The sequence below is a fragment of the Chrysemys picta genome, chromosome 2, assembly GCF_011386835.1.
Source record: "Chrysemys picta bellii isolate R12L10 chromosome 2, ASM1138683v2, whole genome shotgun sequence".
Lineage (NCBI taxonomy): Eukaryota > Metazoa > Chordata > Testudines > Emydidae > Chrysemys > Chrysemys picta.
The window spans coordinates 40439355-40454915 of NC_088792.1; the positions used below are offsets into that span (position 1 = coordinate 40439355).

The 15561-nt window shown below is 39.9% G+C and overlaps 1 protein-coding gene across 1 annotated transcript in view; it reads right to left on the reverse strand.

Moving 5' to 3' along the window:
• The window catches only part of MALRD1 (MAM and LDL receptor class A domain containing 1), a 423509-nt gene that overhangs the window by 192378 nt on the left and 215570 nt on the right, over positions 1-15561 (reverse strand). The window contains exons 29-30 of the mRNA XM_065582996.1: positions 14463-14708; positions 11759-11916 (exon numbers count right to left, since the gene is read on the reverse strand). Of these exons, the coding sequence (XP_065439068.1) occupies positions 11759-11916; positions 14463-14708 (404 nt within the window). The remainder of the gene's footprint in view (positions 1-11758; positions 11917-14462; positions 14709-15561) is intronic.

Consider the following 15561-nt stretch of genomic DNA (forward strand, 5'->3'; position numbering starts at 1 on the left):
AGCAGGGTCTGGGTTCAGCCGACAGTTGGTCTTAAGCCCAAATCGAAGACATCCTGTAAGAAACCCAAAAGAGCTGAAATGCCTTCTTTTCTAGTCTTCATGCCTCTCTCTTGACACCAGCCCCAGATGCGTGTCTAAACTCTTATGTGAGCCAAGACAGAGGAAAGCTTGCAGGAGGCTAGGAGAGTTTCCATTACTTAGTATGAGCATCCCATCTTGTTTAGGGCTTGCCACTCAATAGCTATGCTGTCAACTACATCTAACTGGATTGTAGCAGAGCCTGATACAGGAAATCCTGCTTGCTAGGAAAATGGAGTGGAAACCTCCATAGTACCTTCCTCCCTGTGAGTGATTCACACAGCTTTCTTGGTCAGTGGGAGACAAAAATGGCTGTTGACTCCTCATATTTTGAATCACTTCTCCAAGTAGCAAAAGCTTGCAGAAAAGCACAGAGAACATCTGAGAACAGTGTGTTTCCAGTGAGCTTTGGTCTGTTTCCCTAGTAAAGAAGAGTTGCTTATCTGCTCTGTTTAGCCAGTCCTCTCTCAATTATTTCAATAGTTCAACTTGATGGAGGCTTGGAGAGAGGGGAGGATAGGGAAGAAAAAAAAGTTTCTGCTCACTGCTGCTCCAAAGTAAGCTGGGATTGCAATGATAACACATGGAACATTGAACTGTATCTCTCCTTTCATCACCAAAGGCACAGAATCTGGTCTGAAGGTGGAAGGGATAGGCTCAGGCTCTGAAGTGGTATAGACAAATCCTGGAAAGATTAAACAACTATTTTTTAAAGTTGTTCCCCCCGGGGTGCTCTACTCCTGGGCCTCCAGTTCCATGAGGCTAGATGCAGCCTGAGGCTAGATCCAGTTTGATCAGGAAGTGAGGCCTGACAGGTCTCAAGAGGGTAATCAGCAAGAGCTCAGCTACCTTCTACCTCCTCCAGGAGAGAGGTCCAAACCCTACAAAAGATAGTTCCACGTCCTGCCTATCAGGAAGGGATGAGGGGGTCTAGAAGTCCTGACGTATTGCTCTTACCAGTGGTGGGAAAGTGAAAGACTGATGTTGGGGCTGCTTTTAGTCTGGATTGCCAGGACAAAAAGCAGCTGACTGGGATTGGGAGCATAGAGGGCTCTGGAATCATTTCAATATCTGTAGGTAGATGCAGCCTATTTGGGCAGCATAGCAACCACACAAACTTTTCCCAGCCCACACACAACAAGGAAAGAAAAGCTTTTAAAGAAACATACATATACATAGAATTTAAAAGTACTTAAATTGCCCTCTGTATACTGCATTAGAATCTTGCACAAGGAGCTGTGATGGAGGGTTGGGGTTCCTCTTGTTCATTGGAGGAAAAGAATAACTTGATATCAGAAACTTATAAATAAAACAGCGATACATGAAATGCTGAGAAATTAATATAAGAATAAGCATCAATATGGAAAGGCCATCATTAAAATGAAATGTAAGACACAACTTTCTCCAGTCTTTCTACTAATTGTAAATTAGAATCCCCTTAATATTCAGTTGCTGGCTGGGTTCCTCCATGTCTGGCCCTTTCTGGTATGCTACTTATATATAGAAGGTGCTATCAAAGATGAGAAAAATATTGTTCATTCTTAATCTATCTATATTAGGTGCACCAGACACTACTGTGTCATATATGTGCATGGGTGTCATATATATGCATGTAATAATAAATAAATAATACAAAATAATAATAGAGAAATAGATGGAAAAGGTTAATCAATACTTTGGGAAGATTTGTGAAATGTTACACAGTTTCTCAATGCTGCTACTGATAATCTTGCTTTACTACCACTGGCAGGAAGCCAGTAGCTGCATAGATGCAATACTTCTTTCTAAGGCATCTTTCATTGTTAACATTTAATTTTACCATTAAATAATGCTATTTGGCCTAGTTACAAGCAAGTATGCACATAGATCACGGAAAGCCCAAGTACGAGGCCTGAATAATATCTAATTTGACCTTTTTATACAATTAATGGGAAAGTGGTCAGATCCTGCCAGCTTTGTAAATTACTTTGGATTGTCACCAAAAGTGAAACAGGATTGTTCCTCCATAACCTACTTTAATCTATAAACTGGAGACCAGAAATTGAAATAGTTTCTGTAAGTACAATTGGACTCCTCCCACTATGAGTCTTTTTGAACTAATCAGGATCATTTTAAACATACTTGGACTTAATGTTCTAAGTCTGTCAACTAATCAAATATCACTACCATGAAATGGAACAAATCCAGGACTCTGAAAAAAACCACACACAAAATGTATATGTAACCCTCTGCCCGTCAGAATTGGCAGCAACAAGAGCCGGGTTCAGTATCTAGGGGTTCCATTTCAATAACACAATGTAAAACCGGCTCGAGCCCCCACCCAGTGACCTGGGACAATTACATACCACCCCCCGGGCGCCTCCAAGAGGTAATACTTCCCCTCTCGCAAGCACAGAGTCTGAGTGTAGCAAAAGCCTTTTAATAAAAGAGGGAAACATTGCGGCATTATGTTGGGGAAACACCACAAACTGGATTCATAACACAAACCATGGGCAAAAGACCCCCCCCCCCGTAATTTTGGCAGTGTCCTTTTCCCCTCAGGGTCTTAAGTCTAGCAACCCAATTGTCACCCCCACCCATAGTTTGTCCTTGGTCAATGCAGCCCCCAGAGCTCAGAAGTTCATCTGCAGAGTTTACCTCCCAGCCTGGGTGGAAGTGGGGGGAGGTATGGGGGACAGCTTACATGCTGCTCAGGTCAACGGCCGATTGCCATGCCTCTCCACGGGGTTCTGCTACAGTCTTCACCGCCAGCTGCTCCTCTCCACTAGCTGCCCTGCTGGCCACTCCTCTCTGCCAGCCGTCCTGCTAGCTGCTCACCAATGTGGGGGCCTGAAGACAGCCTCACTAAGAGCTGTGTTAAGTGTGCCTTCAGGCCCCCACACACACTTAACACAGCTCTTAGTGAGTTCAGCACTTTAGTAACTTTAGCTCTTTAGTGATTTCAGCTGTTTGTAGCGGGGGGGGGGGGCAGTGCTGGAACAATCAGAACTACTTGCCCAAAGTAGGTCTAATGCTTAGGCCTAGGAATCAGTGATTTCAGCTCTGCAGCATGTAACAAGACTTCTGATGGAATCAAAATTAGCTCTGTTATTACACAGTGGAGAGAAGAGGGGTCAAAGTGGTGGTTAGGGCCCTCAGGAGGGACCCATGCTACCAGATACACATACTTGTCCCCAGTCTCTCTCAGTTCAGTGGGCGTTGGAACCCATGTCGCTTGCCTAGCGAGTGCTACTTAGTGGAGGGCGAGTCCCTCCGTCATAAAATGCCAAGTACAGTTCTACTGTCCTTGATTCCATAATCAGGGTAACAACACTTTATTACTTCTGCCCCAATAACAAAGAGACTAGGGGTCCCAAAGCAGCCAAAGTGACCATTTGAGCAAATGGCCTTCATGCTAGGCGGGGTGGATGTGCCCATGCAAACGAGATCAGCCCCTGAAGTCCTTTTCCACAACTCACCACCAGATGTCAGGGTAGAGCTCATTCTGACTCTGCATACATATAGATAAAATTGGTAAACTGTTTAATGTCATGTATTGGGCTTCAGTGCTACCTTAGCACTAAGGTTTGCTAATGTATCATCTGCTCATTTCAGTTAATTTTCAATAGTGGGATGAGATTATCTGAGAACATGATCAGAAGGGAATTGGAAAGGGGCTAGAAAGGAAAACAAGAAGTAGGGAAGGAGACCTGTCAGCTTCTTACACTCTTGCTGAGCTTAATTGGAATCCTTGGCAACAGACATTTTCATTTTTTGCAAACTGGGATGCTTGTCTGGAGCAATTAGATAGTGTGCTAGGACTTACATCTGGTCAGCATGAGACAGCCTCTACAATATATTCATTTCTTCAATAAGTGTCAGATTCTATTACACATATTACCTTTTAGAATAATATTAAAACTCATTCCATTTCCAAAGAAGGGGGCTTGATTCAGCCCTGGGATATACCAGCTTCTGTCAGTGGGCTTCAGAGCTGCTACCCCCACTGGCTGTAAGTGTACCCCAAAAATGTGCTGTGCAAAGCAAGTCTGTCTTGAGAAAGCTCCACCAGCCATAGAGTCCAAAACACAATTTAATACTACCTTTCCATGACAAAACTACTGGGATAAAGAATGGCCAAACAGACAACACAGATTTCCTCAAGGGTGACTCTACAAGTCCCCTAAGATGGAGTAAATCAAGTCCAGGGACTCAGTATTACAGAGCTGAAGTATCATGCAATGAAGACCAAGTGGATTTTGGAGATGGAATCTCAATGCTGATGCCTACCCCTAATGGCCTCCTCAGGACAAAAGAAGAAGAAGAAAAAAAAGGGCCAAGTTCTTAAGGAACTCAGGTCAAAAGGATGAATAATTCAGTTACATGCAATTTTTTCTGATGTTGTTTGTTTCTCACAAAACACACATGGGTATTTAAGTGATAAAATCCTCTGCTCAATCAGTTTCTTCCTATTTTGTCTTCACAAACAAGATTTCAAAGTGTAGTAGTGACCCTTCCAGGCTTTGGCTAAAAAACATAGCAATTTGCTTTGTCCTGCACTTGCAAGATTTATTATTCCAGGTCACCAAACTGTTTTGAATGAACGTTTAAATTTGGCTGCAATTTAAGAACACAATATTATTAAAACTCATTCCATTTCCAAAGAAGGGGGCTTGATTCAGCCCTGGGATATACCTTACAGTAATTTATCAGTAGGAAGACTAAAATAATTTTCTAACTTATTCATCAGAGAAAATGTAATACAGTAAATAACAGTCCTGCTCAGAATCTCACATAGCTTTTTCTTCTCCTGTTATAAAAACTAATTTGGAAGGATATAACGTTTCCCCATTATCACTGGCTTATCTTTATATTTACTACTCATTGATTCAATCACAATTTTCTAGGAGATCTGCTCATAAAGTGCTGGAATCATTGTGTCAATTTCATCACTGGTATGACTCCATTTAAGTTAGTGCCCACTAAGTGCAAAGCGAGCTAACTGCATGTGGTTTTGGAAACTGTGGTCAGTCAGTACATTTGATTAGTTAGGGGGCATTTTCTTGCCCATGAATTCAATACTGAAGCCCCTATTAGAGTCAGAATCTGCCACCCTTACTCAAGTTGAGTAGTTCTTACTTTGCAAGTAGCTCCAATGATTTCAATTTAGGTTACCTGGGTTACCAGATTGTCAACCCCTTACTCCCAACAGTGAGTGGTTACTTGTATAAGTTGTTTGATTGATTTAAATAGGACTTTTGATTCACCAATGGGAATAGGGGGCTGAAAATTTGGCTTTTGGGGAGTTTGTGCAACTCACTATAAATAAGAGTGACAGAATCTGGCCCTTACCTGTGTTATGTTTAACCAGACTCTCCTGAATATAAAATGAAAAACAAAAGGAGATTTTTTGGTCAAAAATATTTTAAAGAACTAATGAAGCAAAAGTACTATACACAGATTTGAGATGATCAGAATATTAAAGTGTTGAGAGAAAAACAAGGTAAAAATGTAACCTACTGAACCTAGCCATAAAAAGAGTTGCTGGCAAATTTTTGCATTTGTGTACCAGATTTTTTTTAGGCATCTATTTGGGAAGATTGCTTGTATCTCAGAAGAGGGACTAAAAATCCTTATCCACAGACTTTCAACTTGTCTGATTACACAACTCCCGTTAAAATCAAATCAGTAAAAACCTTATGTTACTCTTTGAAAATGTACTTTTATCCTGCAACTCCACAGGGCTCAGATACACTGTTAGAAAAGAACCCATGCTGACATAAGGATTTGATCATTTTCTATACAGCCAGAAATGAGCGTCAGTGTGATGATATAGGCTATTTCTAAGCTCCTAAGCACCAATAAGTAGTTTCCTCAAACTGCATACTTTCATGGGAAGCAGCTCAAGTAAATGGGGGCCAGTGATACTGATTTGTTAAAATTTCGTTTTTAAGTTCTACAAAACCTAAAAACACAGGAGTCCAAAATAAATAAGCTGGCATCTGCCACACCCCCGGCCTTCAGATTTCCCTCTTCAAATCTCACTATGGAGACATTTTTTGTACACTTAATTCCACTAAAAATGACCAGGGAATTTCAGGATGGCCACAGATCATCTAGACCTTGGGCTGCAGAGCCAGCTAAGCTGCACATTTCTATATTTTTTCTTTTCTCCTCCCTTCCTCCTTATAGCTGAAAAATCAACATCTGTGATAGTTTATGACACTTGATAATAAGTACCCAGGCAACAAGTTCTGCAATATATTAATCCATTAGCCGCTGCAGGACTCTGGCTGTTGGGTACAGCTGGCCCTATGCCTGACTAATCCAATGGGTTGGCTAGTTCGTAGCTGTGGAACTATCTATGGAATTTTCTCTATTTAGGCTGCCATGAGCTGGCTTGGATGTCTTGTCCTTCTAAATGTCATTACGTCTTTGCTCATTTACTGGATGGAATAAATTCCCTATGACAAGTTCCAGAATAAGGTCCACGGGAAATTCCTAATGAGCTCCTGTGCATATTGGCTTTGTCATAGTAAATAGAGGTAGCTGCTAATGGCTATTTATCTTCCTTGCACATTTCTCTATTGCTCTAAGGGAACTGATCCAAACTCATTGAAGAGGCCCCAAAAGCCTTGCTTAGACCCTAAATTAACCTTTAAACTACATTATGTTAATACTCAATGCAATTAAGATTGGCATCTGAAAACTCATTGCAGCAAATGACATGACCCTTTGATTTGTAGTTTCTCTTCCATTGTGATGCCCAATTTTTTTTCTTCCTATGGCAAAGACAACTTAAATAGTATTGGAAACAGTTATTCAAAAATAAGCAGAGATAAAATGGTTGGGTTTTTCTTCAATTTGAAAATGGCTTCTCTAGCTCTGTTGTAAATGTATTACATAATAACAGAGAACCCATGTTCTCCATGTTTTAAAATAAATCAATATTTGGGTGTTGAGTGGGAAAGCAGTACAAAAAATTGGACGTGGGATTTTTCAGTTTTCTTCCTACACTTTAGTCTCAGAATGTCAGTTTCTCTTACATTTAATCCTATTCTACTGCAACCATACACAGATCATTTTAGACATGTCTTAAAGCAATAGTGTTGTTCTGATTAGTAGCACTCATATTCAGCCTGGAAATAATCTATTTGCATGTTGTGGTTGCTGCACTGCAGCTGAACACTTCACAGTCTCAAATTAGATGGATGGCAAGGTAGATAATGCAGTCTTCAAACACAGCTATAATGTCAATGTCTTTCATTTGCATAAGTGGTGAGGATTTTGATTTGCAGCACACAGTATTTCTAAAACTAGTTGAACTGCCCATCAGTGTCATTTCAATGAGATAATTCTTATTCTACACAGATTTATGTTAATAATAATATGAGCATTAAACCAAAACCCAATATATTCAAATACATTTTCACAGAAATTTTCTGCAACACCCTTAACTGTGAGTCCCAACAACAAGTCTCATTATGCTTGACAGCAATACAATGTTCTCTATGAAGAAGTCCCACAGCAGATGTGATGTTGAACTCATTATCTACGATAATACTTTAGGAATATAACAAATAATATGCTTCTTTTCCTGAAGGTTCATAACCCCTATTAATGCTAACATAAATCATCTATACATATCACAAGGATACTATAGGCTTGATCTGCTCTCACACTAACATAAGTCTGGGGCTAATGCCACTGAATCAGGAATAATTCCTCTAGCCCCGTACTTAAAATAGATGGAAACAAAATGGGGAACTCCTCTATGTCTTCTCATAGACAATGTACTGGCTGATCAGACTTCAGTCCTTATGTGAGACTGGATACTGCTAAGTAGAAATTCAAACTACAGCACTGCTGTTGGGATTTGTATATGCAAAGCAATGGAAGGACAAGACTAATATCCTGTAGAAGAATTGGGAGACTCCAGCCACAATGTAATTTTTTTTCTTCTTTGTCCATTTCTAATACATGACTTTGTTATAGGACAGAGAACTGGGCTAGTAATGTTCTCACTCAAATTTATGTCACTCAGACTGTCTTTAACTTGCTCACATTATGCAGCCATTAATTATGAAAAAAGACAGCAGCTCATAGAAGGGTGGGATGGTTTAAAAATAGCCTACAAGCATTTATGCAATGACTATATGGTTTACATTAGTTTAATTAAAAAAAGGGAGGTAAGGGAGAGAATGACTTAATTGAATAGTTTTGAAACCAAGTGGTTACTACAGAAATTACTCTAAAACGTAGAAAAAGGGATTTTTGTATAGGTTTTTGAACCATTCTAAAGAATTCCATAGCAAGGATATAAATCTGTATTACATTATATGGGATGATGCAAAAAGCTCTATAGAAAGGATATTTCCTTAAGTACTGTGGCGGGGTGTGTGTGTGAGAGAGTGTGAGACAGAGAGAAGGATAATCTGTTCAAGTTAAAGAGAACTTTAATTATCCCTTTATTCAGTTGGAAGAGGGGTAAATTTCCTAGTTAGTTCTTCAGAGTACGGTTACTTCCTTTAAAAAACCCTAGAGCAAATGAGGTTGGTTTCATGGACTCCAAACTCATTTTAAATAGTACTGGGATGGTTTCAAAAGCAATTGTGTGGCTAAATCGAATCAGATATTTTATACTAGTATATGGCTTAAGGTAACAGTGATAGTAAAAATACCTTTAAGAAAGACAGCATGCTCCAAACATAAGTAGAGCACTTCAGGTAAAGAGCATCTAAGAACTCCCCCAAAGTGCTGTTTCTTTCATGTGGGTAAGGCTGACCTTCCTTCTGTTTCTGAGCTCAAATGTAAAATAACTGCATTTCAAACTCTAAAAACAATGAACACAACATTTACCAACTCTCTCCACCTACTGTTAAAGTAGTCATTTAATTTGTATACATTACATCTCTTTAACGAGCACCAGCTGCTCAGTCACAAGAAAAGAGGTAGAACAAAAATCAAGTGTTCAGTATTGTGGCAAATTGCCGGCACTACTATGATGGGTCTCACGCTTTCTCTTCTTGGGGGGAGGGGGTGTTCAGGGCCCCGTTCTTGCCCCTGAACTGGGATATTAACTGCCCCACTAGTGTCCTAGAGGAGGGGAGGGGAGTGGAGGGGGAGGGACCCGGGCCCGCCCTCTACTTCAGGTCCTAGCCCAGGGGCCCTAAGGATAGTGGTAAACCACTTGAACTAGCGGTTCCTTCCCCTGGGCTACTTCCCTCTCTTGCCCTTCAGCTTGTGGGGCGCTTCCTGCCCTCCCTCTGCACAAGCCAGGTGTCCATTTACCTAGGGTCTTGGTCTTCTTAGCCCACCACAGCACTTCTCCAAACTTCCCTCTGCTTCCCTCCAAACTGTTCTCTGTTCCAACACCAATCCTCTCTGCTCCAACTCCTTCCCCTGTCTGATTGAAGCAGGTTTTTTTTAATCAGGTGACAGGCTTCAGGTGCTCTAATTAATCTATAGCACACTTTCTTCCCTCTACAGGGAATAAGGCTCCCTTCTAACCCTCTCCGGCTGCCCTCTGGCCATGCTGTATCACAGTATTTAAAGATAAAATTGCAGAATGTTGTGTTATTTCAAAAGGAAAACCTCTTTGGCTGCAATCCTGCAGAGTCCACCTGCATAGGTCACTTAGCAGGATTGGGGCCACTGGAAGATCAGTAGAAGAATCTGCTTTTGTTTTTCCCCTTGAATGCACTCTATGTAATCAAAGTGGGATATACATATAATAAATAGCCATCTGCACTTCTAGCAAAATCCTCCATACAGTAGTGTATCTATAGTTATAGTTACTTTAGGGAATCAACATTGATATCACAGTGGGTATATACTAAATACAATTCCTTATTTACTTGTCGCCCAGGTTAGTCATTTGTACATAAGAATATTAATTATTAAGCATTTCTAAGTTGCTAATCACTATAGTATTTAGGTGTCACAGATTATATCTTTGAATCACTTAAAAAGATTAGAACACAAAGCAAACACTGACTTCAAATAAGTGTTTGCCATTGTACTTCATTCATTCTAAACACCAGGATCTTTCTGCCTTTATCTATGACTGGATTACCATTGAAGAGTAATTTTAGAAACACATCAATAATCGAAATTACCAGTCTTCACCTAGCTGTTTGATTTATGGATTAGATCTCTTCTGGAAAATAGCTGCATAAATGTATCTCATGATCCATTAAACTAAACAGCTAGTTGAAGATCAGTCACCTCTTACTTGTATGTGTTTGGACTAATCCAAGAAAAAAAAAATCTGCTAATGACTGCCAAAGGCCCATTGTTTTGTTTAGTTCAGACAGACTTACTCAGGGTCATATGTCCAGATGTTAAAGACCACTGAAGTGTTTTAACTTTCAGGGATTTGAATCATTCGTATAATACGCAGGTTATCAGGGAAAGAATTTGCTGTAGATTATTTTCAAAGGCAGGATGTAATTTAAAATAAAGAGTTAAGATAACATGTTCATTGGAAATCAGAGTTGTCATGAAGTTCCCCAAAATGAATTCTGTCCTGATCTTTATTAGGCATACTGCAGGGAGATATCGTAACAGCTAGATGGCAAATATATGGCACAATTGATTTATAATTGTATTTTTATTACTAATATACTGCATGTGCGCATACACTCACACATGGGGTGATTTGTGATTGCACTTATAAGTAGAACTACATGGATTCATAGTAGTGAAATACTTTTAGTGGCTTATAATCTACAAAGAGTTGAAATATGTGTTTATATAGCATCAAAGATATTTTTCTATATTTTGTTTATAATCAGTATTTTGGCTGTCAACTTGCGTTTTCGCTTTAATACATCTCTTCCATAGCAATAAATATAACAGCAAGCTGCAGGAAGGGCATCAGTCTTTATTTGTTATTGGATGACTTTTATTCAATAAACTTTTGGCTGCAGCACTTATGTGTTATGACACCATCCCCCAACTTGTGAAAATAAATGCCATTTCTAAAACTAAAGTTATTGTTTATTTTGTGTGTGTGTGCTTGCATGCGCACGTGCTTGCATATGTGTAAATAGAAAGAAATATGCCAACCAAGGCATACTTTTTACATTTTCTCTTTCTTTGTGCTGGCTGCTGAATGCATTCTATTCATGGATGTCAACACATCAGATCCACAAGGCTACCCATGGCTATCAACGAAAAGGGAATCAAATAAAAAGTTAAAATTGCTCTGACATGGAAAGTATCAAAGACGACAGAGGTTTGATATATCAAAAGAAAAGCAGCATTAGGGACAGTGAACTCAGAGGCAAAGTGAAAGAGAGGGAGACCTGTTTAATGAATTATTGAGACCTTTTGGTGTAAGAGGTAAATTCTATTTATGTGGCTTTCAGAGTAGTGGGGAGAGGGTTTCAAAACATTCTCTATGGCTTTTTAGGGGAGACATTTTGGGTCAGAGGAGTGGTTTTATGTAGCATGTTAAAGAGATTAGCATACAGTGTATGGTTCTGTATGAAAGGCACAATGCTGGGATAAACTGGGTCTGAGAGTCATGGACAGTGAGTCCCCATTGATCCACAAACAACAGAACTGAAGAGAAGCCTCTCACCAGCTGAGCCAGTGGAAGGTGTGTAGAATCATTCTCAGCTGGAACCACACATTCTTACAAACAGTGTAAGTATCAGCATATTCAAATAGAAAAGAAAGATTATTTGATCATTACCTTAATGAGAACCTGAATGTGTCCTGTGGCTTTTGAGGACTTGTAGTACCAAAAACTCATCATACAAGCTGTGCCCGACTCTTTCCACCTGGAGCTCTTCACATGGGCTTTTTCACCTCTTAGGCCTATTGGTGTAGCTTCAAGATATAGGAATGCTCCTAGAATCAAGAGTTACATGTTATGAAGAACTATTTTAGTCTTTAAAAACTCAGCAGAACTAATGCAGAGAATGTAAAGTATACCCCCTAATGCACACCCTGTATCAGCCAAATCCATTGCACGCAAATAAGAGTGGGAGATGGGCTGTGCTTTTTCCTCTGCCCATGTTACACTAGGAAGTTGGTGGGAACAAGTTAACTTTTCACTGGGGCTACACAGAAATTCTGCTGGAAGCAGTCTCTAAGGAGAAATGGGGAACTGACACGTTTTTTAGCCATCCTGACCACATCCTCTTTTCCAAGAGCACTATGTGCTTTTCAGGCCATGTTAAATAGCAGTGTTGCAGATGTTTTCCAATGCAGCAATCTTGCCCTCCAGTGTCATTTCTACCAGAATAAGCAGGCATAAATCCTTCTGCTAGCTCTCATGCTGGCCAAGAATCTGGCTCCATATCTCTTTATTGAGCTTTATCCGTGGGCTGCCAATAGTTGCCTCATTTTAAAGTAGAATAGATACTGGCAAGGTCATAATTCTGTAAGCATGTCACATCATGCAACACTGATAAATCTGAGGGTGAGTCTTCTATGGTTTCCAAATAGCAGGTAACACCAGCTCAAAGCTAGCTTTGGTAGGCAAAGGGACCAACCAATCTCAAGTCCTTTGCATCTGTGTGGATCTATAGGTATCCATACTGAATCAGACTGGTTCAGACCATCTGTATTCCTCAGTACAAAAGTATTATCCTGCATTTCAAATTAAGTCCCTAAAAGATCCCAAATAAATACTGATACTTAAATAACATTTCAGGAGATGAGGTGGCACTTGAGTTCTGCATTTCTTTCTCATGATGAAAACCAATCAGATAGCTATTTCAATCAAAAAGCATAATGAACACAGCAAGATTTCAAATTCAATCTTTTTTTGCTATCATGCTAACAATATAGTTGGAATTCAAATAAACGTAATCATAGCATAAACAGGACATTGTTGATCAATTTATAACTGCATAAAATATTGCATTTTATATTTGAATTAGGGATACAAATCCATTTGAGTGAGGTGGCTTCATCATTTAGAATTGACTTCAACTTTTCTGAGGCTTACTTGCATTATAGATGTTTGCCATAATATTATGGTGGGAAAATATTTATTTCTATAGGAGATCAGGCAGATGTTAAAAATTGAACACCAACAACATGTTTTCCCCGCGATGATGTCCCTAGCCTCTGTTTGGGGCATCGGGCATTGGCCACTGTTGGAAGACAGGATGCTGGACTAAATGGACCTTTGGTCTGACCCTGTATGGCTGTTCTTATGAGTTTTAAAAAGCCAAAAGAAAGAGAAGAACAAATTCTCTGGCCCACTCCATTTCTTCTGCACCGTTTCCTACTCATGTCATCAGCGGAGGGTAGGCCACTTAGACCATGTCTAATTTTTGGCACTAGATGTACAAATAGTTTCATGTAATTATTCTATAACATTCATACAAGCTTCCACAAGCCCCTACCTCCTTTTCTACCTACAATCATCCAGTAAACTCAGGCCTTCTTGTATTCAATACATATCCCTCCTATAGTCCTTCACATAATTCAACCTAGTGATTCCTTCTGGCAACTGCTGAATTCAAGTCTCATGACCTCTGTGCACTCTAGAAGGTGGAAGATTTGAATTCAGGATCATTTTGGGGTTTACCTAAGGGAAGCTCTGTGGCTCGGTAATGGGAACTTCAAAGGTAGGAGGTGAAGCTAAAGTCTGCTCAAAGGATATTGGGAAAGAATATGTGCTTGGGTGTTCTTGAGCAAAAGCAGGGAGACATGAGAGCTTATGGAAGGTTTTCTGGAAGATGTGGTGAGAGCTGCAGCCACACTGGCTATAGTCCAGGGAGGAATTTTGTGGCAGTTCTTATTTCCCCAAACAGCTTTGTTCCTCCCTGCTTAGCACACACTCTTTAGAGATGATTTAACAGTTTAGAGAGAGATTTCTCTAAGGCATGAGGGCATATATGGGCTCTGCTCCAACTAACTTTCAATAAGAGCTGAGAGCCTAACTGCATTTTTGAAAATCTCTTCAATATATTAGATAATTCCACCCCTTCTCAACAGTATATTCTAATAGTACCAACGGACCACTGTCAGTACAGAACAAAGTTCTGAATGTTCCAGCATTATGTGCCTGACATGAACGAGAGCTTTCTGGATATGAGATCTGACTCTGGTGGAGTGGATCCTAATGGCTCTCTCAGCCTAGTTAACTCATCCTTAAAATCTGTGTCCAGATCAAATGTCACTCTCTTGTCAAGTAAAATAATGACTTGCTCATCACATGCAGTATTATTTAGAGAAAGGGCACCTGAGAATCAAAGTTTTCTGACCTACAGGCATTGTAGAACAGTAATTATGATTATGTTTTGATAACCAATTATATGTTTCATTTATTAATAATGACACCCTAATTAGATATTTAGAACCCTTCTGTTGTCTCATGGGGAACACATGAGAAGCTTAATGAATAGGATTATATCCTTGTTTGTGAATTGATAACATACCAATTCCATTTCCAAGTGTGTGGTCCCTGGGAGGTCTGAGACTTTGAGGCGAGCCAACTCCCAGAACCCAGTCAAAGTTGTCAGCTAGGGAATTTTGCCAGCCACATCTGCCTTTCTCAAATGTGCAGGAAGTACCGCATTCATTCTCATCGGTATTATCCCCGCAGTCATCTACAAAATCGCAGCTTTGTTCTGGTCTGTAACACTTGCCGTTCTGACATTCCCAATAGCCATCTGAGCAGGAGCCTGAAAAGAAAAGAATAGGGGTAACCTAGTGAATCACACTGTAGTGCCTTCTAGCAAGGTTACTGGAAGGTTACATCTGAGACAGTTTGATACTTAGGAGGAGGAGGGTGGTCCACAGCATTTTTTAAAAAAAGTCTTTGGTCCCCCTGAAGGGCCAATCCATTATCAGTTTATTTCTTTTGTGTTTTGTGAAGAGATGGCCTAAATAAATGACTGTTTTCCTTGTAAAGCCTTTGAGGGCAAGTTCCAGCCATGCATTCCTTCACGAACAAAGCTTTCTCATCTGACTTAATTGCTGACATTTTCCTTTCATGTGGTGTAGGATTAAGCCATTTCATTTTAACTGCAGAGTTGAGCTTAGTTTAGCAGTCCCAATTTAAAAAGAAAGAGAGAAAAAGCCTTTAACTTTACAGTTTTGCCTTTTAGTGGACTTTGTGCAAGCTAGTTCAATGGGGCGGTGCTGTCCTTTTGTGTATTATTTCTGGCATAACTGAAATATAGCTTTGCTATTGTAAAGCCTGAGCATTATAGAACTCATTTCACAGGATCCATTTTCATGCTTCATATTTTCATTTCAGATCAGTTCCTGAAATGCTTTTGGCTAGAAGATGGTCCCTTTAGCACATCCCTGGTCCAGAAACAGAGACAGACATGAAACTAAAACAAACCAACAAACCCCCATTGTTTTCCCAAACTAAGATCCTGATCCTGCCAAAAATGTATTCATGTGAATAACTTCACACACAGGGAGGAGTCTCACTAAATTAAAGGAGAATGCATATGTATGTAAAGGGTTACATGTAACCGTTGGCAGGATTAGGACCAGTTGTTGATAAAAAGCAAAGGAGAACAA